General features: G+C 35.4%; 1 protein-coding gene across 1 annotated transcript in view; it reads left to right on the plus strand.

Annotated features, from left to right (window-relative positions):
* Ttc8 (tetratricopeptide repeat domain 8) overlaps positions 1-25,170 on the plus strand; it is a 55,849-nt gene that overhangs the window by 13,183 nt on the left and 17,496 nt on the right. Inside the window, exons 2-9 of the mRNA XM_005390265.2 lie at positions 623-743; positions 1,712-1,775; positions 1,877-2,036; positions 2,255-2,344; positions 5,068-5,112; positions 13,070-13,155; positions 17,489-17,576; positions 19,679-19,789. Coding sequence (XP_005390322.1) covers positions 623-743; positions 1,712-1,775; positions 1,877-2,036; positions 2,255-2,344; positions 5,068-5,112; positions 13,070-13,155; positions 17,489-17,576; positions 19,679-19,789 — 765 coding nt within the window. The remainder of the gene's footprint in view (positions 1-622; positions 744-1,711; positions 1,776-1,876; positions 2,037-2,254; positions 2,345-5,067; positions 5,113-13,069; positions 13,156-17,488; positions 17,577-19,678; positions 19,790-25,170) is intronic.

Below are 25,170 nucleotides of genomic sequence, written 5' to 3' on the forward strand. Positions count from 1 at the left end.
GTTGATTAGCTGTTTAATACCAAGAGAACTTGACCTTAGTTTAAGTCAGCCAACATTTCTTGGACCCCTATTATGTACAAAAACTATATGTATCATGGAAAATTCAAAAGTTAAGGTAAAAAAGCTTGTATTCTGGGGAAAAAAGAGGGCTAATACATACCCAAATAATATAGTATTTGTCAAATATGTCAAGTGCAGAAGACTAGAGTCATAAATAGAAGACAAGCAGATTGAAAAATCAGGGAAGGCTTTATAAGGTCTTGGCCCTGAAAGAGGAAGGCTGAAAGAACACAGTGGTTGTAGCTTTATTAATTTGTTTTCAAATTATGGTTCTATTAAAATTTTCTCTAAGGATCTTCTTTTACTTTTGAAAAGGAATGTTGGAAAACTACCAGATAATTCTCACACTTTAATTTACTAGGTAATTGATATATTAGTTGCCTGGTGACTGGTAACGATCTTGTCTTCTGGTATTACTTTTTTGACATAGCCCTTTAAAGTAGCATAACGTGTTAAGTGGTAGACATACTTAATAAAAATGAAAGTTAGTGAGCTGTAAGCTATGTAGTACCGTATTTCTAGTGCTATTTTAATATGTATTTTATTTATCCATGGTTTGTAGGCAGCTTGGATTTTAAAAGCACGAGCACTAACTGAAATGGTATACATAGATGAAATTGACATAGATCAGGAAGGAATTGCAGAAATGATTCTGGATGAAAATGCTATTGCTCAAGTTCCACGTAAGTATTGATTCCTCAGTTAAGTTAATGGAATGCTATTAGGAGGAGGAATACTGCTACACATATTGAAGGAATACATATGTAAACTTTATGTACATCTATATAAACATTATATAAGTAGAACATGTACATTTTTTTCATATAAATATCAATGGTTTTTGCTCTGCCTTATAGCACAAAGTATTTCCTTCTACTATTCAATGATATTCTCTTTAACTTAAGGTATGAGACTGACATATAGTTTTCCTTAAAAGGTTTATTAAACATTTAAACATATTTTTATAAAAATGCGTTCTGCTTGAACTGCTTATCTAATACACAGAAGATTGTTCATCTGGGGATGTAAATACGGGAAACATCCAAACAACAGAAGCGTATTAAAAGGATTTTTTGCAAAATAATCACCTGAAAATATCACTTCTTTGCTATAATCTGGGATGATTTGCTCTAACACATGGTGTGAAGTCACAGGTAGTGTGCTGGGCTGTGACTATCCCTTGGGATTGTTGCAGAGGCCCTATCTGCAGCTTGGCAGTTTGGTGTTGCAAATAATATTGGATGCTTACCGTGACATAGGATGGTCTTGCTGATAACTTAGTAAATGATCTTTAATTGCAAGGATATCATATGAAAAACAATTAATATGTGAATACAGAATAATCATTTTGAGCTTTGGTACCTGCTAGTCTTGAATTTGATTCTGAGCTCAGTAATAAGTTGACCTCTACTTATTTTGGTTAACTTTTGTTAAATAAGACTACTTTCCTTGTAGACTCAGTGTGAAGACTGAATGTGATAACATAAGCAACATACTTACTGAATGTTAATCTCAAATACATTTCCTTAAAATACATTTGCTGCTATTAATGTCTTTTTCACCAAGCCAACACAATTCTGAAAATTAGATTACCTGAAACTTTTTATAGATTAATAAATGCGTTAATTCAATCTCCTATCTCATCTCCTAGGCCCTGGAACATCTTTGAAACTCCCTGGTACTAATCAGACAGGAGGGCCTAGTCAAGCTATCAGGTACGAGCCTCTGTTCATACTCTCTGTCACTAAATATTGACAATATGAGAATTTTCCTCAATTTATCTTCTTTGTTTCATAACAATTTGTAATCCTCACAGGCCAATCACTCAAACAGGAAGACCCGTTACAGGCTTCCTCAGGCCCAGCACACAGAGTGGAAGGCCGGGAACCATGGAACAGGCCATCAGAACACCCAGAACCACATACACAGCACGCCCCATCATGAGCTCATCGGGAAGATTCATCAGGCTAGGGACGGTAAGTTCTGTGAACTTTCCCGTAGCCCTTTGTTACCCCAGTAACTTCCTGTTATATTACATCACTCTCTACTATTATACTGGAGAATTACATGGGAAGTTTTGAAGGTGATTCCTTTTCACTTATGTTCTCTTTACAATTTCTGTGCATGTGAAACTCCATTTGTGTTTCAAGAGACAGTTTCAGATTTTTTATTGTACCATTTTTTTCTCTCATAGGCTTCAATGCTTACAAGTCCTGATGGACCATTTATAAATTTATCTAGACTGAATTTAACTAAATATTCCCAGAAACCTAAATTGGCAAAGGTATGTTATCTCTGTCACTAAATATTGACAATATGAGAATTTTCCTCAATTTATCTTCTTTGTAATGTTTTTAACTAAAGTGATGGTAGAAGTATGATGGTAATAACACTGTACAAAATAAAAATTTGGGGCTGGAGATACAGCTCAGTGGCTCAGTGCCTGCCTGGCAAGTGCAAGATCCTGAGTTCAATTCCCAGTACTGCAAAACGAAACAAAAAAACCACAAAAAATAGAGCCAACAAAATAAAAATTTGTGAAGGAAGGGCCATGTCATGATTGAAATGGAAATGTTGAATTGCTATAATGTGTAAAAGTTCTTTCAGTCTTGAGTTAAGGAAAGTCAATCAGAAATAAAGAACCTATGCCTTATTTAGGAAATTATAGTTCTCTAATAAAGAACAGTAATTTTGCTAGGCATAGTGGCACATGCCTGTAATCCCAACACTAGGGAAACTAAGATTGGAGGATTGCTGTTGAGTTTAAGGCCAGCCTAGGCTACATAGTGAATTTAAATCCAGCCTGAACTACATACTGAGATGTCTCAAAAAAATAAAGCAATTTTTAACAAAGAAAGCAGGTAGATAGTATCACATTTATAAAATGAATCTCAGTAGGCTCAGTGTGTGTGTGTGTGTGTGTGTGTGTGTGTGTGTGTATGTGTATTTTTAAGCTTAGAGTCTAGAGTATTCTCAGAAAAATCGTTTTCTATCCTTGCTGTATTTTAGGACTGTCAAAAGGGTAATACAAGCGTATACTCTTTATTAGCAATTAATCATGCATCTCAATAATGATTATTCAAGCCAGACAATGGCAAGCCAAACACATTGATCATTGTAATTACTGGGAGATTAGATATCACTTGAAAGAAAAAGTTAGAGGTAGAGGGGAAGAAGGTAAATGAAGGAAAGAGATGCAGGAAAAGAGGAGAGAAAGAAAATGAGGTGTCCATGACCTCATATATCCTTTCCAGTGTAAAGGATGTGGGGGTGAGCTTGGAGTAATTCAGAGACAGGAGCCCTTCTTTTCTTGCAAGTGGCTTAATCCTAGCCCAGGTTTTTAGTTCAGGCCTCTGAACTCTGTATAGGTGCTGAGCTCATTCTTGATCTTAGTTCTAATGGCATACTTGAGTAGTAACTAAAAGTGGACACTAGTCATATGGACTTGAAGTTTAAATTCAAAAAAGAAATGCCTTTTGGCAGGCAGGTAATCAACCTATACTAATGCTAATGACTTTATTCTTAAATTCTTGTTTGATGGCAGTCTAACAAACTACATTCAGCAGAATTGTAAAGCTTTACTTATTTCCCTTTCCTTCCTGGGAACAGAATATTAGAAGGAACTCATATAAGCTGTTTACTTGAGGTAACTGAGTGGCTAGCCAATGCCATTACTATGTTTTAATGAGGGACTGCAGTTATTGGAGGCATTGCCCTCAATTAAATTAAGATGCATGCAGGACAGACCTGGTCTATGTGCAAGGTTGAGAGTGAACTACATTTTATGCTTTTTTAGTGTGTTGTAGAAATAATGCCAGATGTTTCTATCTTTGGCCCCAACTTGCCTTGCCTCATGAGGACTCCTTTCTAATACTGACATGTATGTCTGTGGTGATGTGCTGATGCTGTATTGGGTATTACCATATCTTTTTCATGGCGGTGGTGCACCTACTACTCTTTGACTTTTTCAGTAGTAGAACAAATAGAAATATTGTTAAAGTTTTAAAGTTAAACTTAAAGGTTTTTTTATTATTAAAAGAAAGGCCTTGTCCTGGTTTTTCTTTTTTTCTTTATTGGTTACCTTCAGATCTTCTCTGTTATTAGCCTTGCTATCTTCCAGGAACGTTAGCCTCCATCCAAATATAAAATAATAATACTATAGATAAGGTAGTACCACCAAGAGGTAATCCAGTAAATGCTTATTGATTCAGATAAGCTGGGCAAAGCATTAAAAGTCATGGTTCTCAGCCCTGGCTGTACATCTGAGGGCTTTAAAAAATATAATGCCAGGGTTTTACCATCTCTCTTCACTCTAAAATCTGATTTAGTTAACGTGGTCTGGGATCTCTTTATGGTTCCAGTGAGTTAAGCTGAGTAACACCCTGTTAAAGGAACCTGCATATTCTGAATCACAGAATTACCAACAATGCCATGTAAAGAGAAATAAATGTAGAAGTTAAGCCAAAAAAAAAAAAATCCTACTTTACACTTATATTCTGCTTTATCTCAGAAAGAAATTCTAGATTTTCCATATCTAAATTGTCATTATTGAATCATAACCATTATAAATGTAGAATACACAAATTGACTGTTTTTATGAGCATTAGTTTTTAAAAATAAACTTCTCATTTGTCTCCTAATAAAATAGTATATGTAATATGAAGAAGAAAAAATTCAGTTCTTTGAACTTTCTAGTTGATAGTCTGGAAAAACAGGAATCAGTTGTAAATAGCAGTATTTCAAAATGGGTAATTCAATGAGGCCTGGGATATAGCTCAGTGGCACAAGAGCCTGCCTGGCAAGTGTGAGGTCATGAGTTCGATTCCTGGTACTGAAAGAAAAAAACAATCAAAATGGGTAATTCTAACAAATAATGACTAGGTCCTGTACTTATGAATCCCAGATACTTTATACTGATTTTTTTTTATTCAGTTGAGCTTTGATAAAACAATAAATTCTCTCTATTAGAAACAACCAAATGTGTATTTGACATTTTTTTCTTCACAGGCTTTGTTTGAATATATCTTTCATCATGAAAATGATGTTAAGACTGTAAGTAGTAAATTCATGTTATTTTCTTTCATTGTAATTTTTCTGACTTTGAGGATTTAGATGCTAAAATATTCTAATTCTTACCCTACAAATAAATGGAGTTATTAAAGATTAGGGAATTACTAACAGTGTAAGTCAACTCTCAGTTTCTGTGGGATAATTTCTCTGGATTGAGTATATAGTTCTCCATTGAAGGGCAAGGTAAAGATAATTAAGAATACTACATAATATGCTGTGTTAAAGTTTATTCTTTAGTCTATATAATCATTAGATATTTACTAATATATCCGTTTCTGGTTTCTTTGTCATGTGCCCCACTCTCCTACCTTTAATATTTTAAAGATTTCAAGTATAAGTATAGAAAAAATAGTATAAAGAACCTGAATCACCCATCATCGAGTTTCAGCAATGGTCACGCACCTTGGTAACTTCTTGACAAAGAATTTTGAGGTTATATTGTATGTGACTTTTTAAATTTGTTCCAGTTTTTACATGCTCATATATAAATGATGACAACGTCATAAATTTTGTTAGATATTATGAAGTTAGTTCTGTAGTGTCTGATTGTCCTCATTTTCCTATTAATTCAGGAAAAAAGCTTTATATCCATTTACTAAGTGTTCAGGAAAACAAAAGTGTTTTCCTCACTTGTGTTTTCCATGTGTTAACTGCAGTGCAGTCCACCAGGAGAACTGATAAAAATATGATACCATTAGCCTGCCTTTACCAGCTATGCAACCTAGCTGAGGAAATTAAATTGACGTAATGAAACAAAGAAGTAATGCCAAACCAAATTGTCACCAATCAGCAAAGGGGAAAATTGAAAAGGGGTAATACTATTAAGGATCCATAAAGAAATAGGATTTTGTGGAAAAGAGGGAAAAAAATGTAAAGAAAAGGCAAAAACATGAACAGAATATAGAATGAGAAATATATAGGCCTTACTTCCCAAATAGGAGCACCAAACAAATTTTTTAGAAAAAGTGACAGAATTTGCTGATAGATTTGACATTGGGGATAAAGGAAAGAGACACAGGTCAACTCTGCCTCCTGAGGATGTTACGAGAATGATGGTTTTCTAACAGAGATGAGGGCATTAGAGAAGGCAGTCAGTTTGTAAAGAGGCTGGATTATTTGCCTAAAGGCCTTTTGAGTTTGAAGTCACAAAAAGCTACCCAAGTAGAGATACTACTGGATGTACTGAGAGATGTGGCATTAAAGTGCAGGGAACCCAGGCCAGGTGCACAGAAAATGGTAGTTGTTGATGAAGAAGTATTTGCAGATGTGGTCCTGTATGGAAAGGAGGAAAGAAAGGTTGAGGCAACTGAGAAATCATGCACATTTCTGTAAATTATTACTCCAATTCCTGTGATAGCCAGAGGCTTTCAATGTGACGATATGTAAAAATCATAGTCTACTGTCATTAAAAAGAAACATTAAAATTTTGTCCATTTCATAAATGAGTAAATCTCTAATTACTGCATTATCGTAAAGCTATACTCTTGTTTTTCTGAAGATTAATGCATTTGTTGAAGAGGCATGTATTCTTTCATCCAGAATTTTTGTTTTTTGAGCCACTACGGTGTTATAGTGCTGAGATCACAAACGGAGGCACGTGAGCAAAATTTCTCCTGTTTTTTGTAGATTATGTTCTGGTTGGGTGAGGGGTAGAAACGATCAACAAATTAAAAATACATCAAGTGTTGTGGAGTAGAGCACTAGAACAGCAGAACAGGAGGAAAACGGGAGGGAATAAGAAATGACATGGAGAACACTGTTGTGGATGGACTGGGGATCGTCAGTGAAGTCCGCACTGAAGAGACGATATTTAAACAGAGACCCGAGGAAGGAGAACAGGAGACACACAGTTCTGTGTGCGAGGAGCATTTCAGGCTGTGAGAACTCTATCTGCAGAGGCGAACTTGCAGCACGGTGGGGTTGCGTGAGGGTAGCAGACAGGCCCGTGTGGCTGGCGTGAGTCGTGAAAGGAGGAAGTGTTCCAGGGATGAGTTCAGAAACTTGACAGGTCCTGTGCCATTTTGTAGTTCATGGTGATGCTGTCTTTATTAAAAGATTCTCCTTGAAGATATCATTCTACAGCTTGGGATTTACATAATGTTGAGGAATAGAAACCACACTGGAAAAAAAAAATCAGAACTAGGGTATGTGTAGCTCAGTGATAGAGTACATGCTTATCATGTGTGAAGCCCTGGGTTTGGTTTCCAGCATCAAACCAAACCAAACCACTCCTAAGGACAATAAACTCAGGGTTTATTTCTTGCACTATTAGATTTGCATACTAAAGATTCTAAGAACTAGATTGTAACCTTTCCATGTTATGCTAATAATATTATAGAATGTATTCACAGGTCTTCATTATATATTGGTTTTTTAATTTTGACCTTAACACAGATAGAGCAGTGACTGTCAACCTTTTCATTTAAGCAGCAAAATAGTTTTCTTTAAATGAAATCTTATTTAGACCCCAATATATTAAGCAGACAGAGTGCAACTGCGTGATTTACATCAGGCGAGGCAAACTTAGAACTCCCCCTCTCAGCTGATGAGAGGCTGTAGTAGTAAACTGAGCTCATTTTCTGAATACCAGGAGAATTGTAAAATAATGGATTTCTGGATCTGTGCTAGACTTCCTGAAAGAAAACCCTCAACGGGATGTCTACTAATTCTGTTACTAAGAGCTCCACAGGTGATGCTAATGTTTAGCCAGGATTGGGAACTACTGCTGCAGAATATATATTAAAAACTATAGAAACATTAGAAAACATTTCTTACAATGTGGGAAAGTAGAGCTTGAGGCACCTCAGTAGGATGTTAAGGCCACAGCTTCATAAAACAAACAAACAAACAAACAAACAAATAAACAGAAATCAGTGAATTAATAGAAAAGAGACAACACAAATGACTCTCAAGTGTATCTTAGTAACAGGGAAATTATGTGCATCTATTAAGAACTGGAGTTCCCACTTATAAATTTTATATTTTTATTTTTAATAGTAAAAGACTGAGTGCATTGGAAACAAACAGTGCTGAGCACAGTCCCTGCTCTTTTTGAAGGAGATCTTTATAAATCACTAAATGATACTTGTAACATTTTGTTCAGGACCGTCCTTCAGATATTTGACCAGTGAAGAATTTTTAAAAATTAAATTAGCAAATGATAAGATATCTCATAGATTAGGTTAGAGTTATGAAGCAGACACAAAGGAGAAAACTTTCTGATTCATATATATAATTTCTATAGAGTAAGCACAGAGAAAACTAACACTAAAACACAATAGAAGGGCAAAATATGTACCTCTAACATGATTTTAAAATATTGCCTGTCATATTTAAAAAGCTTATCTGAATTTTTTAGAAAACTTTTTATGAAAATGGAAATGATTCAAATAATAGAAAGTTTATATTAGAGAAAATGCCAGTAAATAAGCACATTAGCAATGTCCTTTCTCAACAACCAAGATGTAAAATAAAGCAGCTTTGAATGCTTGCGGGTAATGTCATTCACTGTCATCTCTTATAAATGTTGTGAGAAGTACAATTTGGAGAACATTCTGATAATATAAAACAGGTAGCCATAAAATATATATTTAATTTGTTCTATAATTTTACTTCTCAAAGAATTTCAGAAAACAGTAAGGAATTACTGTTACAGTGATGTTCATTGTAGATGCAGTAGCAAAAATACTTGGAAAACAACCTAAATGTTCCACAATAGTGAATTACAATAACTAGCATGATGGAATTTCATGCAGCCACTAATGGTCATAATTATAAAATCATAATCATAATGATAAAAATTGAAAAATATTTATTTTATAATGTGAAGCCAAAAAGTATGCATTTTGTATGTTGAGTAGAATTATAACCCTCTGTGTCTCTTTCTCTTTTTCTAGTATATGACAGATACTGTTACTTAAAAATGAAAATAGTAGTACTATGAGGTTAAGATGTATTCTTTCCACAAATATTTGTTAAATGCCTACATTGTGCTAGCAGCTTGGATTACAACAGTAAGGAAAACAGCTATGCCTCATGGTACTAATGGAGATTAAGTCTAATTTTAACTTCTTTTTTAAAATTTGCAATAATAAAATTATAGCAACTTTTCATTTATAAATTTAGCAATAAATTAGGTACATCAATAAATTAATTTGCTCTTAATTATACCTTTATTATTTTCATGTGCTCACTCCTATTAACTATAGTGTAGACCATGCAAGGAGGCAGTTTGTTTTGTTTTTACTTAGTGAAAAGCACAAACTGTTTACTTCTCTGTTCTCCTTTTTGTTCACTAATTCATTTATTGATTTATTAGCTGATTGGTTTATTCTATAAACAAATAATTGTGAGTGCCTGTGTGTCAGTACTGCGATGGGGACTCTGGATACTGACTAGGACAGAGGTCTGGTGATCCCCTTCTCACTGACCTGGGCTGGCCACGTCCTAATGCTCTTGCAGACTGGATTGTTCTATTAAAATGTCAGTTTAGATTTCACCACAGAAGTTATCTTCTAATAGGAGAGTTATATAACAAGCATTCATTTTAAAAATAGCTTATATGTATTTTTCATCTTTAGGTGGAAAAACAACAAAGAAATTGTTTTTTTAAAACATGTTTAAAAAATCAGAGGTGCTTTTATATTAGTTACTTTGTATGGCCTCCAAAAAGTTCTTAAATAAAGACGTTTTTAAGTATTTCATATAAATATGGAAAATATTAGAGATTAATATAACAAATACTGAGAAATGGTATTTCAATGTTTAGAAAATAAAAATAGACTAAATTTCTGCCTTTGAGGTCTTAATACTATCACAGTTTAGGGGGCATTATTGACAAAACTACAGTGAGGTGTAGATTGGTGATTCTGTATTTGTCTATACACAAATAGGAAGAATACTATAAATAACAGTAAAGTTGATCCATGGAAAATTGTATTTCTGCCTTGACTTTTTAATAACTCTCTTTGCTTAGCCCTTCCTTTTGGACCAATATTGGCAGTATTGACAAAATGGAAGTAACACGTGGGTTGATGATTCCAAAATCCTTTTAAAATGTTCTTTAATTTCATCATCCTGAAGTTATCTCAGCTATAATAACAGCAAAAATTTGGCTTTATAAACAGGAGTGTTGGACAAATTCGCATACCTTATGTTGTCTAGATCTGCCAAGATTCCTTTTATAATTTGACTTTTATTTAAAAAGTGGCTTTTAAAAATGGCAGTCTAGGACTTTATTAATACGTAGATATTAGTTTTATTAAATTATTCAAGAATTCTTTTTTATTTTAAAGAGAAAAAACATAACAAAATAACAAGAAAGACAAAAACAAAACAAGATAAAAAATTAACACTGGTTGTTGTATTACATATTATTATCTTCAGCGAAGCTGCTCAGATTACCAGATGTAAGAATGCAAGATTGATCAAGTAAAGAGAATAAACAATAATAAAAAATAGAAATGATACAGAGCTTCACTAAACAATGCTCAAAGAGTCTGTAAAAATAGTCTTTTATTTCAAAAAATTGGGAAAATCTTTAAAGAAATATAGATCTATCATCACTTAAAAATTAAAGATCTTAGTAACTTTTAATTATAAATCTTTTACTTATTATAGTTTTTTTTTGGTTCTTATGCAATTTTCACCATAGATAAGAAACAGCATAACTAATTCAATCAATAAGTAATTCTCAAATGTCTCTTATAAGCACAGCAACATTCCAAAAGCAACAGCAGAACAAATAATGATAACTTAATGTCTTCCTTTCCTATTCTTATTCGTTTCATTTCTTTCTCTTGTGTCATTGCTCTGGCTAATGTTTATAGAACTACATTAATAAGAATGGTGCTACTCGACATCTTTGTCTTGTTCCTGATTTTAGAGTGAAAGTTTTCAGTTTTTGTGCATTTATATGATGTTAGCTATTGGTTTATCACAGATGGTTTTTATCAGGTTGAGATGAAGACCGTCCATTCTAATTTTCTGTAGGTTTTTTTTATCATGAATGGTTAAACCCTTTTTCTTTGTCTATTGTGATGATCATATGGTTTTTGTCCTTGGCTCTGTTAAGATGTTAAAGAAAGAAAAATGTCTGTCCTCAGGGAACTTAGGGTCCCTTCGAAATTGTCACAAATATCTTTATTGCAGACTGATTCCTTGTGGAAGATTATCATTAAAATGTAATTTAAAAAATCACATATTCTGTATCAATAATTCATATTTTTCCTTGATAGAATTAGCATAAACATATGGTTCCTTCCTCCACCAGAAGACTTTGTTTTAGGACTGTATTTAAATGCAAAATCAGTAGCCCGAAATAAACACCAAATCCAATCTTGGGAAACCAGAATATGTAAAAGAATTTTGAATGGCATTTTTTTTTTCTAAAAAATAGAAGATCTTTTATATTAAGCATAAGAATAAATATAACCTATGTGTGGAAAATATGTTTATCAAAATTTAAAGTTAATAAGGTCAGATATTTACAGTACATGATTGAGCTGAGCTCATTGAAAATGTATTTTCCTACTAGTTCTAGAGATAATGCTAATTGAAGTTATACTTTCCTCTTCGTTTTTTGCTTTCACTTTTATTTCTGGCTGGAAGGGGAAAAAGAAAAGCATATGAAAGTAATATGTGGCTTGTTTTGAATTTCCATAGCTTTCAAGTAGAGATGCTGGTTTTTCAAGTTCATTAGCAGCTCAGCATGGTGACAGCATTCTCTTATAAGTAGTTTGCATATTTAGAGATCTCCCCCGAAGCAAGAGAAGATAGGGAACACAGGGAAAAGTAATTAATTTTGCAGTAGAAGATTGAAAGAACTCTTCTGGTATTCATTTCCAAAAATAATTAATATTAAGAAGTGGATGGTAATATAGGGTGCCTTTTGAGCTAATAGGACTGAATATCTAAGTGTTACTTGAACTGAGCTATTGCTATCCTGGTTATATTACCACTGGCTACAGAATAAAAATTTTTCAACTTTGAGGGAAAAATAAGTTTTATTGAATGCTAAAATTCTCATTCCACTAATAACTTCAACTTTTACTCATCCGATCATCATAGGGGCTTCAAATTTGTGTAAAAATGGATTTGCCAAAATTAGTTTTGTCAAAATAGTTTCTGTTTCCTCTGTATAAAATTCCAATACCCGTTTTGTCATCTCTTTGATAAATGGTGGAAGACATAAACTAGAAGATATTAAAGGTATGAGATCAGGAGACGTACAATATGAAAGCAATGAAGGAGTTCTTTTTCAGTTTGCAGCTTTCTGTTTTTTTTTTTTTTTTTTGGTTTTTCTTTGGTACCGGGAACCGAACTCATGACCTTGCGCTTGCCAGGCAGGTGCTTTGCCGCTGAGCTAAATCCCCAGCCCCTAGTTTGCAGCTTTCTACCTTTTCAATTACTGATAGGTAAAATGATGTTGGAATAGTGCCTGTTGAAGTCACCTAGTAGTAGCCCAATTCCTTTCATTCTTTTTTCAGGAACCAATTTTATTTGTTTATAACCCTTCTCTGTTTCTCTACATCTATGTTTAATGTGTGGGGTGCTACTGGACCTGTCTGACCAAAAAATTGACCACAAGTCTGGAGACATTTTGAATCATTAGAGAGTAGATACATGTTAGGAAGAGAGTAAAAAACCTGTGGTCCTTTAATATCAGTTTTGTGCCTTGTGTATTAAAATTATATTAAAATACAGTATATTGTGCATCTGCTTCCCTTTGATCAGTGTTTCATCTCATCTGCTGTCAGCCCTGTGGTCTGGAACTGATTATTTGGGGAAAATTGGAAGGGCCATCTGGAAACATGATTTCGCCTGATTTCTGATGCATGTTTTGATTGATACTAATTGTATGGTTTATTTCATTATTTATCTTTCGAACTGCTTCTTGTTGGAGAGGAAGATCCTAATCTAACGTGAATTCTTTTCAAAGGCTTTGGATCTGGCTGCACTTTCCACAGAACATTCTCAGTACAAGGACTGGTGGTGGAAAGTACAGATTGGAAAATGTTACTACAGGTAAAATTCTGATTATTTGTGAAGGACGTAGAAGTGGTGGTGTGTTTTTATAGGACACTGGTAAATAATTTACTGAACACTGACCATAAACCCTGGTCCAAACACCCCCAAATAGGCTTACATTCATTTAACCTTTAATAGCAACTCTGCAGAGATATCATTATTTCCGTATTAAGGTGGAGAAACAGTGGCACAAACAATGGGAACAAATTGCTTCAACTTACATAGCTGCTAAGAGGCAGATACAGGATTCACACCCAGGCAGCCCTTGACAGAGAAGATGCAGCTGTCTTTGTGTGTTGGTTTCTCATTTCTTGATGCTGCAGCTTCCAGGAGTGTGTCTCAAATATATCTTCAGCAGCACAGCGCCTGCCTGGCAAGCGTGAGGTTGTGAATTCGATTCCCTGTATGGGAAGGGAAAAAAAAAAAGTCTCAAATATATCCTTTTAGGGAGATGGTAAATTTCATCATGAGGAAGTAAGGACTTTGGCTTACTTGAGACAGTGTTTATTTAACAGCCACATGGCAACAATGAGAACAGTTATCTTTAGAACAGTGAAAGTATAGAGCGTGGAGTGGGAGGCTTGGAGACCTCAGGTTCAAGTCTCCCTTTCAGATGAGGAAACTGAAGCCACAGTGGCCATGATTTTCATCAGGAGCCAGAGAGTGACAAACCTGGCACCAGAACTGAGTCTGTTGATTCCAGTGTCATCCTCTTGGTTCTCCGGTTTCTCTCATTTACACTGATGCCTCCCATATGGAAGGCACTTTACAGTTAGGAGCTAGTTTGTACCATCTCTCAATCTCACAGTACCTCGGAGATAGCTGTTATTATTCACAATTTTCTCAGATGAGAAAAATTGAGCCTCACAAAGTTAAAGTGAAAGGCAGAGTAAGAGTTTGATCTCCACTTTCTGATGCCAATTCTCTTATTTTCACAATTCCATATTATTTCTGTAGCTCCTAAATATTCTTACATTCACTTAGTATTTAGAGACATTTCCAAGCAAGTCAACTGAGAGATCAGAAAAGTCATAATTATTTTTAATGAATATTTGTATAACAACTAGTAAATAAGACTTGAAATGCTGCTGGTTTTGAAATGCATTTAGAATATTTGGAAAAAGACAAATTTTTTTTGTCAGTTTTTGAGACAGGGTTTCACTCTGCAGTTCAGGCTGGCCTCAAATTCACAGCGATCCTCCTGCCTCAGCCTCTCGAGTGCTGGGATTATAGGCGTGCGCCCCCATGCCTGGCAAAAAACACAAATTTAAAACAATTATATTTTATAAAGATAACAATGTCTTATTATTCAAAAACAAGGTAGACTTCAGTTTCTTTGAGCATCTTTCAATATTTATGAACTTTAGCTGTACTGACTATAGAATTTCTAGGAAGAAGGTGTTTTTTCCTACTTCTAGATTGAGGGAATATTTTCTGCCAAGGGAATTTTAAACCACTGTGACATTAAACTCTTATGAGTATAATTTATTAGACAGTTTTGAAGTCTTCCACCTCCAAGCAGAACCTTCAGAAATCTCTAGTGAAGAAAAACACAAACCTGATTCCTTCTGCTGCCCATATATGCTGACATTTGAATGAGTACACCTTGTCACATTAAATTACTGCTCCCTTCTGTTCTTTAGTTCTTGCTTGTCTTTGTTGTGTATTCAGTGTTCATTCATTCGTATGTTCGTTCACTCACTCAGTAGAATAGTTAATGAGCAACTACCTTCATCAGATTGGATTACAAAGATATATTACTTTGTCCCTTCTTTCAAATGGTTAAGACAGTGAATTATTTGAAGTATGGTTCCATCGTGATAGAGTGCAGTGGGACGCAAGAGAAAGTAGTCCTGACTTCAACAGGGGAGGTCAAGAATGGATGGGACTGGGGATTTAGCTCAACAGCAAAGTGCCTGCCTGGCAAGTGCAAGGTCATGAGTTCGATTCCTGGTACTAGAAAAAGAAAAAAGACCAAAAAATAAATAAATAAATAAATAAAAAAGAAAGAATGGATTACCAGAAGATGTAGCCTGAAATTGACTTCTGTCCCTTTGCTCCTCGCCATTAAGTTCTATTGATTTTATCTCTGCAAAACTTTCAGTGTTGTTCCCTTACTACCCATTCCCACTCCAGTGTCCTAACTCTGGCTTTTAGTACCATTTTGCTTGAGTTTTTATGGTAGCTTCTTACCTAGGTTTCTGCCTCTGGTTTCTGCCTCTGTTGCCCCATCAATCCTTCCTGTGTACAATGAGAATAACAGGTGTGAAAAACAGCTTTTGTTGGATTCTTTAGTCATTCTCTATCATCATTAGAAAGAGGTCTGGCTTTTAAGTACGGCCTTGTAGTCTTGTCCCGGTTGTTGTCTCTCACTACTCTCAGTATTTAAAGTCCTGGTCAGTTATACCAAATTCCTCAACATTCCCCTAACATGTTATGTACTTTCTTTCCTGCCTGTGTGCTTGTGTTACAGTTTACTTCCAGCTGGAAATGCACCTCACCACCACTATCATATCTAGCTATTGAAATCATGTCTGTCGCTCCCTCCCTAAAACTCCCGGTTCACTTCCTCTTCTGTGCTCGCAAATACAATTTTCTTGTTGGCTATAATACAGTTATGCTCGTATGTGTGTGAAGCTGTTTTGTTTCACTATTCAATTGCCGTCAAACTGAAGACGTTGTTATCTTCTTCATTTTTGCATCTCATTACCATCATAAAACATGCATGCAGTTGATGCTTGACAATTTAGTTGAATTAAATTGGAGAGAAAAAATTGGCAGCTGGTGGAAACTGTTTCTCTGCATTCGGACTCTCGGATACTGGCCTGAATGTTTCCATTATGCCTAGACTTTCTTTAAACATGCTCAGTTTTCTTTGCATAGGAATGCATATGGCAAACTCCTTTCCAATAGTGCCGGGAGTTATCTCCTGAGGATGCGTTAAGAAAAAACATAGGACCCATATTTTCTTCCTTTCTTTGGCTTCCATGTAACTCAATATCTGACTGTCTATTCATTTGTTTTTGAAATTTGTTTATCCTTTCATTTACAGTGCTTAAAAATCTATTTCTCTTTTTTCTGTTCTTGTTTTATGTATATATATTTATTATAAGCCTTTTAAAATCACTTTTGGAAAAAGGTTACTGAATAAAAGTATACAGAATTAAACTCAGTGACTAGCATGTATAAAATTCAGTGACTACCTCAGTCATGTGATTAAGACTTGCTGCTCAGTTAATATTGTGTACATAAATATATTGTTTTTCAGAGCTTTAGGGGTCTTTTGTAACATTTTATACATATTCTTTGTGATATTTGTGGGACTTCTGAAGAGGCAGGGGCTTTCACTGCATCACACATTCTCTGACTTAGGCTAGTCTTTGGGCCACATTTAATCACGTTAAGCCCATTTTCCAACAGCTGTTTGAGTATCAGCCACACCAATGCTTGAAGTTTAGATTATGGAAATTGATCAAGGCTATTTTTGCAGTCCTTTAAGTGAAAGCAGTTCAATGAAATACACTGTATATCTTTTTGATTTTATTTTATAAAATGAGACATTGTTATATCTAAGTAGCTCTTAGATGGCTAAGGATGAGTAGTTATGACAAAACCTAACAGGTCTATTAAGGACAGACCGAATTAAAGCTGTATATGCTTCAATGATGGATTTAATGGTAAGAAAATGCTTCCTGGGCAGAAAATGTAGGCACAGACATCAGAACAATCATATTTAGGCAAAGAGCAAATCTTATATTCATAGACTGGGATGATCAGTATCAGATATCAAATAAAGGAAAAGAAACAAAAAAAAGATTTCTAGAATGATGACATAGTATGTCTGTATTACTCAACTGGGAATTATTATTTACCGAAACATGTTTAAGGATAACTAAAAAATACGAGCTTTTATCTCAGAGCAAAAGATGTTTTCAAAGAAGCATCTTTCGGTTCTTCCAGTAAAATGGAGACACTAAGCATTTATTCAGGTCACTTGCCATATGTCCAGCTGATCATAAGCTCTTTGGGTAGTGACCTGGTGTGACCGGGCTTACTGGAAGCTATTAGTCCTGCTGTGACTACACGGCAGACAGACTCTTCACACACCATTTGAGGATTAGATAGCCAGCGAAAATGGGAGATAGGTGACTTTGCTACACCGCACATATTAACACACATGCCAGTGTGTGTGTGGTACAAATTACCTGTTTTTCACATGCTACTCTTATAGTTGTAATTTGTCTCTATCCATATCCTGGAGGTTTGAAGAAAATGCTGTAATATTTATTTTTAAAGTTGAATGTCTAATTATTTTAATGGCTGTTTTTAGGTTAGGAATGTATCGTGATGCAGAAAAACAGTTTAAATCAGCCCTGAAGCAGCAGGAAATGGTAGATACATTTCTCTATTTGGCAAAAGTAAGTAAATACTATTAATCTGAATGAAATCTGGGGCAAATTGCCACTTCCTTGAGGAATATTTGGCACATTAATGTGTTCAGATTTAACTTGTTTTTCTTTCTAGCAAGGGAAAAGAGTATACGGAGGGTAGCCACCTCAGGACAAATTGATTGCCATGAAAAATAAGAAAACTGTTCTGAAAGGTTGCCCATTAGAACAGAAAAAAATACTATAGGCTCAGTACCCCATGAGTAACAGGTCCCAGAGGAGCCTTTTGTCTACAACACATTTATCTTACTCCTGATGAGGTTGTAGAGAGCAGGGACTGTTCTTACATAGGTCCTTGGTTACTCATCTCTGCCAGAATAATAAAGGTCTTTTTTCTTTTTTTTTAATTGAGCACCTACTCAGTGTAAGGCATTCTATCCCATTCATTGGTTATGCAGTTTAATTTAATTCTCACAATACTAGGCAGAGTAGGTTTTATAATTTCCTTTTACTCTTAAGGAAAAGGAAACTTCAAGAGTGTAGGTGTTGCAGGGTCCCTGGGCTATAGCCACTATTCAAACCTGGATCTCTCCAACTCCAGAGCCTGCTCACTGTTACCTGGTACCAGTCACAGCCACAGCAGAAATGAAAGACCTCTCAGTAAAGGTTGAACATTTTAAATCTGAAAATCTGAAATCTCAGATGTTCCAAAAATGAAACTTTTTGAGTACCTGGCCTGATGCCAGAAGTGGAAAATTCCACACATAATGCCCTATAATGAGTTGCAGTCAAAATGCAGGTGCACTAAGAATATTGTATAAAATTATCTTTGGGTCATGGGGACAAGGTACAGGTGAAATAGCTAATGAATTTTGTGTTTAAATGGGTTCCATTCCCAAGATATTGCATTATGTAGATGCAAATATACTAAAATCCAAAAGAAACCTGAAATCCGGAGCACTTCTGATCCCAGGCATTTTAGATAAGGGATAATCAAGCTGTATCAAGATAAAGTTACTTTTTGACCTTCTCCAACAGTGCTTTGAAAGGAACACATCCGATGAAGTGATAGTTGTGGAACCATCTTGCCGTATCTTTCAGAATTTTCTAAAAAAATGTGGTAAAGAAGGTGACCGATAATAGGAAGCACTAGCTTTTTGTCCAGCGTCTTAGACTGTGGTGGTGGCCTTTGCTCTCTTAAATTTTTTATATCGCCCAGGAACCAGATGAAAGGTGCTTGAAAGTCAGCCAAGAGAGACAAAGACCCAGTGAACACATCAGGTGAAGGCTAAAAAGAAGCAATCTTAACGCACATTTTGCGACAAACTCACTAACCCAGTCTTATTTATATTTTATTAAATATTTTGTATTTATAATTGTATTATATTTAAAAAATAAGCTCAGAAGTGTATAAGGCAAAATTTGAAAACGTTTTCATCCATATCTGTCCCTCTCATCTCATACTTGAGAGATAAATGCTGTGTGCCGTTGTCTGTGTCTCCGTTTGGGCTTCTTATTTAAGCACCACCTAACTGTTTAGAAAGTACATCCAAAATCATGAAAGCAAGGGCCCGTAAAGTCCTCCTTTTCTATTTCAGAAATTCCTGTTACGTGTGTGGGTTATCCATGCGCATGTCCTCGGTCCTGGTTAGGTGGAAGCCCTCAAGCACCCAGTGGTTCAGCTCTCCGACCGCATACCTTACAGACTTGTTTCCCCGCTTTTGGAGGGGAAAACACGCTCTACGCTGTCACCCTCTTAGACCTTGTTCCTTGGGTTCTTCCCTCTTTCTCCAGCACCTTCAACTTTAGTCTCCTGTTTGGTTCCTTACAGCCAGCCTCTAGACATATGTAGGTCTGCTCTAGTCTGTAAGGATTTTCTCCTGATTTCTTGTCTAGGTGCTGCTCAGTGTCCACAATAAATAATTGTTGGAGGAAAAGGTGAATGAGTGCTTTCGATATAACATGTGGCAATAACACTGTCACATAATTGGAAATTAATTCCGCACATTTCTGAAGAAGTTTTACTATGATATCTGGGAGATACTTTGTTGTTAATCCATAGTATAATCTTGACATATAAGTATAATTATTTTAAGAATTGATACTTTTATTAAAATGTGTTTTGCTTATAGGTTTACATGTTGTTGGATCAACCTGTAACTGCTTTAAACCTTTTCAAACAAGGCTTAGACAAGTTTCCAGGAGAAGTAACCCTGCTCTGTGGGATTGCCAGGATCTATGAGGTAAGGTTCAAATCATTTTAAAAGCTGAGGTTAAGTTGAGGTTATGTGTTACCTAAATAAGTGCAGAGTCCCTCAGGGTTCTGACAAGGAGAACAATTTATAAAATTATGATTGTCAGCCTGTGATTTATCAGTAGAATAAGAGATTTTAATGTCTGTATCTAGTCAAGCTGAGTTTTTATTATGAAGTGTTTCAGAAATATAGGAGAATATATAAAATGGTATCAGATAGAGATTTATATTATTTTCCCTGTATGAATAGCCTGTTTTCCCAGCCTGTTTACTGAGCCTTTCCTAAGGTCCATAATATTTCACTTTTATGGGTGATATAGCTTGAGGCTTTCTATTCTATTCTTTGTTCTGTTCCTTTAATTTCTCTAACTTTGTAACACTTAGCATCTAATAGGGTTCTTCTTCGTCAGGAGCCTCTTGACTATTTTGGGATTTTACTTATTCTTACAAATTTTACAGTCGTGGTCAAATTCCCTGAAAAGTCTCACTGAATTATGTTCCCTGTTACCTAATTACTACAGTTGTATGGTAATTTCTGAAATAAGATTCTGCAAATTCTACCACCTTGTTTTTCTTCTTCTCAGTCGGTTAATTTTGGCTCATCACTCTTCTATATTGATTTTAGGATTAACTATCAAGAAACATTCAGAAATTCTGCAGGTGTATTGATCAGAATTGTATTAAATATATCCATGATGCGTGTGGGCTTGTGGATTGCCTTTCTTCCTGATCTCAGGCATGATATCATGCTTAATTTACTTGAGTCTTTTTGTTCTTCAAGGAATATTTTGTAATTATGTCCCCCAGATCACCCTGATGTTTAGTGATTTACTAGAATTCCCAGTACTTAGCCTATAGTTGTACTCATTGCTTAGATTTATTCAGGCAAAAGATAAAAAACAAACTCAGTAAAGAACAAAAGCTCAAGGGGCAAAGTTCAGAGGAAAGCTTCCAACAGTCTCCTTCCTTTGGAATTGAATAGGATATGCTAATTTCATCCAAGAATAAGTTGTTACAACTGACAACAAGCGTCGTCCACAAGCGTCGTCTACCAGGATAGCTCATCAGACCCTGTATCCAAGGTTATTGTTAGGGGCTAGTCCTACAGATACCCTCTGCCTATTGCATACCAATGTTTCAGACCCCCACAAATAAGCAGGTGATTGGTACAAAGCATTACTGTTTGTACAGTTAAGTGTAGCAAGCTGCTTTTGTCATTTGGGGAAAGCTTATATCAACATAGAGAGCCAGTGAGCAAGTTGTGTTTTCAGGCCCAAGCCTGTCCAAGGACAGCAGATTCAGGTCTTTTCTGCACGTATGCCTTCCCAGATATAACTGAACGGAATCCTTACTTTTTCTCTCTCGTATTTCCTGTTTATTTCAAGTGAATAAGAATGTATTACTTTTTAAAAGTTAGTTTGATCCTAGCTACTCTAAATTTTAAGATCTTGTCCATAGATTCTCTTGAAATTCTATGTAAATAAAATAAATCATTGTGTGCCAATAGTTTCATTTCTTTGTTTCTGTTATTTTATTACTTCTAAAAATACATTGTATTGCTTAAGATTTCCAATATAGTCCTAAACAAGAAAATCTGTGTTTTCTTTAAATTCCTTGAAAATGCTAGGTACAAGACTTCAAAATTAGAGTGCTAAGGAAGAATGGAAGAAGTTGCTGTGTCTAGATCATAGTGTGTGAAAGATTTTTATTTTCTGCATTTTCCGAATTTTTTATAATGAACGTGGATTTTACTTTTTAAATGGAAAAATATTATTTTACATTGTGTAGAAAAAATGTTTCCTTTTAAAATATAATTTTAATAACTGTATATATAAAAGACTCTGATCTGCCAATACAGTACAGATAGTGTGTATTTTTGTATCTTTGCTTGTTGTTACCCTGAACTGAATATGAACAAAACTTGGACCAAAAAGCTCAGAAAGGAAATAAAAGGGAACCAGTTTTGAAACCAGTGAAATTCTGGGTTTTTTTTTTTGTTTGTTTGTTTTGTTTTTGGTACTGGGAATCAAACTCAGGACCTTGCGCTTGCCAAGCAGGCGCTTATGCCACTGAGCTATATCCCCTGCCAGAAACCAGTGAAATTCATGCGAATTCTCCTAATGCAGTTGGGGCTCTTGGACCTTAGGCTCTGCCTTTTGCACTTGTCTGTCCCTGTGCCCTCTCCTCTGAGGCAGGAAGTGCTAGCACAAAGGGTAGGGAACCACTGTGTCTATAAAGTGCGGTGCTATTCACAATTCCTTCCAAGCCTCTGTTGTAGTCACTATTGCTATGGCTGAGGAAGAGAGTGGTCCCTGAGTGGATCCTTTTATTAGCTACCTTCTTTCTTTGGCTGCTCTGAATTAAGTTTGCACTTGAAAGAAGGAAGTGGAAAGGGAAGTATCCTAATTGTAGAGACAATGTTTTGTGCAGAGGTAGAGTAAGCACAGACTCAACAGAGGTGGAGTACTTCCCACTTGGATTTAGGTGGTTCACTTCCCTTCTGCCAAAGCTTACCACACCAAAGTCACATTTCCAGGGGATTCTTTTTCTCATCATGTCATGTGACAATGGATGTAGAGTTAATTAGTAAAGTTTGTTCCTTAGTACTGTAGGACGTTGTGTATGCCTTGAGGGATTTTTGTTATGTGCATTGTACTTTTCTCTGGAGGATTCTCTTCCATTATGTTCTCTCCTTTCTATTTATCACTTTCATTTTAGTATTATATCTTTCCAGTGTTTCCTATTTATAAATGAACACACCTCTGGTTCATTGCTTGTTTTGTACAGACCCTCTTTTAAAATGTTTTATCTTTTCTAAATCTTTGGTGGCTTTTTGTTCTTTTTTTTTTTTTTTTTGTCATTTTGGAGACAGGATCTCACTATGCAGTTCAGGCTGGCCTTGAGCTCACTTTGTAGCCCAGGCTGGTCTCGAACTTGCAAGGATCCTCCTGCCTTGGCCTCCTAAGTGCTGGGATTACAGGCATAAACCAACAAGCCTGGTTTTTTGTTCTTGAGACGTTTTTGTTTGACAGACAGGCCCTATTTTAGCTGTTCTTTGTTGAAAAGTATTTGAAATTAGAAGTCTAACCCTAGAAATATTATTCTAGTAATCCTCAAACTTCATTGTGTCTGAAAGTTATTGTAGAAGCGTGTAAGAAGAACAACCCATCTTCCTCCTCAGAAGCCATGGAAATTGGGACTCAGGAATTTGTATTTTTAACAAGCTAGGTGATTCTAAGGCATAACATTTTGAGGACTATTGTATCACTCATTGTCTTACACTATTTGCAGTTTTATCATATAAAATTGAAAGCAAAATATAGTTAGTATTTTGTAAAATGGTTCAAAAATAACTACTGGAAAAATCATTTAAATGATACCAACTTTCTTATGTATTTTAATGATGTTTATATACTTGAAAATGTTATTTTAAATCTATATTAATAAAATCTATTCTAGAACTAGTATAATTTAAACAATTCAGATGCGGGAATAAATTAAAGGATGAAAATAGAGCCCACATATGTTCATACATATGAAAATTTAGGATGTGATAAAGATTGCCTGTTAAGTCAACTGAATTATTGGATTATTAAATAGTTTAAAAATAGAGCTGGATGAGTAATGATTTCTTATACTAAAATAATTAATTACTGCCAGATTTAAAACTTCAAGGAGTCAAAACTTCAAAAAATGAAACCATGAAAGTTCCAGAAGAAAATGCAGATGCATTATTTGTATAAATTAGAATAGGGAAGATCTTTCTAAACATGACAGTAAAGGTCAATCAGTTTGAGAACATAAAAGATAAACTCCCCAAATAGCAACAAAAATTTAAATAAAACTAAACCAAAAGGCAAAAAGATATCAAACAGGGAAAACACCTGTCATACCTGAGACAGACAAGACTTTTTTTTTTTAAGGGCTGAATATACTTATTGGGGGAAAGCAAACTTATATATGAGAGAGGGACAGAAGGGGACCCAAGTGGGTTGCCAAGGAACTTGCTTTTCTAGGGATTTTTATAGAGCAAATCCACAACGTGAGGTGGGTCCAAGGTGGGGAAAAATTGGGAAATTGCAAGGTGGGCATGAGATGGGACAAAAATTGGTCAGCCAGTAAGATTACAAGTATAATTGTTCAGGTAAACTTGATTAAATTGGGATCAAATTGGGAAGCTAATCATGCAAGCAAGCATGAATACAGAATAGGGTTTTTTCTGTAGGAGGTTGAGTTAGTGACTCTTCCTGGCTTTTTCAAGGTGATTGATACCTATTTAGAATATCAACTCCTGATGTCCATCCCTAGGGAGGTATATGGGTGCATTTGTTTCATCTTTGTCTTGAGGTCTGGCCCACAGCAGAAGTACCTGTCTCTCCCACAGCTGCAAGGTATCTTGTCTAGCATACTGGCTCCCACAAGGGCCCAGGCCTGTCTGACTGCCTATTATATTTCTAATATTTCCATCTGCTGAGTTGCCTACAACATTCCTCCTTCTGAAGAAGTAAATGAATTGCTTTGAGGGAATAATGGGCAATGACCACTATAGCTTCTTCAGGCTGAAAGGGTCATAGTTGATTGGCAGTTAGAGATACTCTCGGAGATTCTGTCTAAAGGCCCTTGATAGGCACCAGACATTTTCATCTTGGGTAGGCATATAGCTTTAAGTCTGGAGGAAACAAAGCCAAAGAAACAATTAAGTATGCATGGGTCAAATAAGATCAGCAGGATATTTATGAATATAGTCAGCAAAGATTTCCACCAAGAGGAGCCGGTATTGGCTTCCCATAAAGATAAGGATAAGGTCTAGGAAGTTTTTGAGTCTGACATGCCATAGAATTGTCATTTAATATCTTCAACAGCTCTTGGGATATTAGCAGAAGAATCAGGAATGTACATACAACATTCAGTTCTTACAGTTGCACAAGTATCTGCCTGTGCTGCTGTTAGAATGTTTAATGCTGTCTGATTTTGGAGGATGGCCTGTTTTATTAATTTTACTTATTTAGGAGAGAGAGACCAGCTGTCATATAACCCTCTCTCTAGACAAGATCTGGTGGATCCCAGTAAAAGGAATCTAAAAGTAACCTAGCATATTTATTATAAGTTTTATCTATATGATTACCTGGAGTCTGGCATCCTGTAGGCAAGAACTAATTTTCCAAGAAATTACAGCATATGTTATCAAAACATGAGCATTAGAGCTAACAGGTAAGTTTAGAAACTGTTCTTAAGGGATAGCTATTGTAACCCACTGGCTCTTAGGCCCCTTCACTGATGGAGTCTAACATTTTGTCATAAGTCCCTCTAGCTTTAGTTATAGTTATCTCTAAATTTTTGATGACTTATGAAAACCAGATTAACACCTTA

Source organism: Chinchilla lanigera, unplaced genomic scaffold, assembly GCF_000276665.1.
Source record: "Chinchilla lanigera isolate Chin_1 unplaced genomic scaffold, ChiLan1.0 scaffold00037, whole genome shotgun sequence".
Taxonomy (NCBI): Eukaryota; Metazoa; Chordata; class Mammalia; order Rodentia; family Chinchillidae; genus Chinchilla; species Chinchilla lanigera.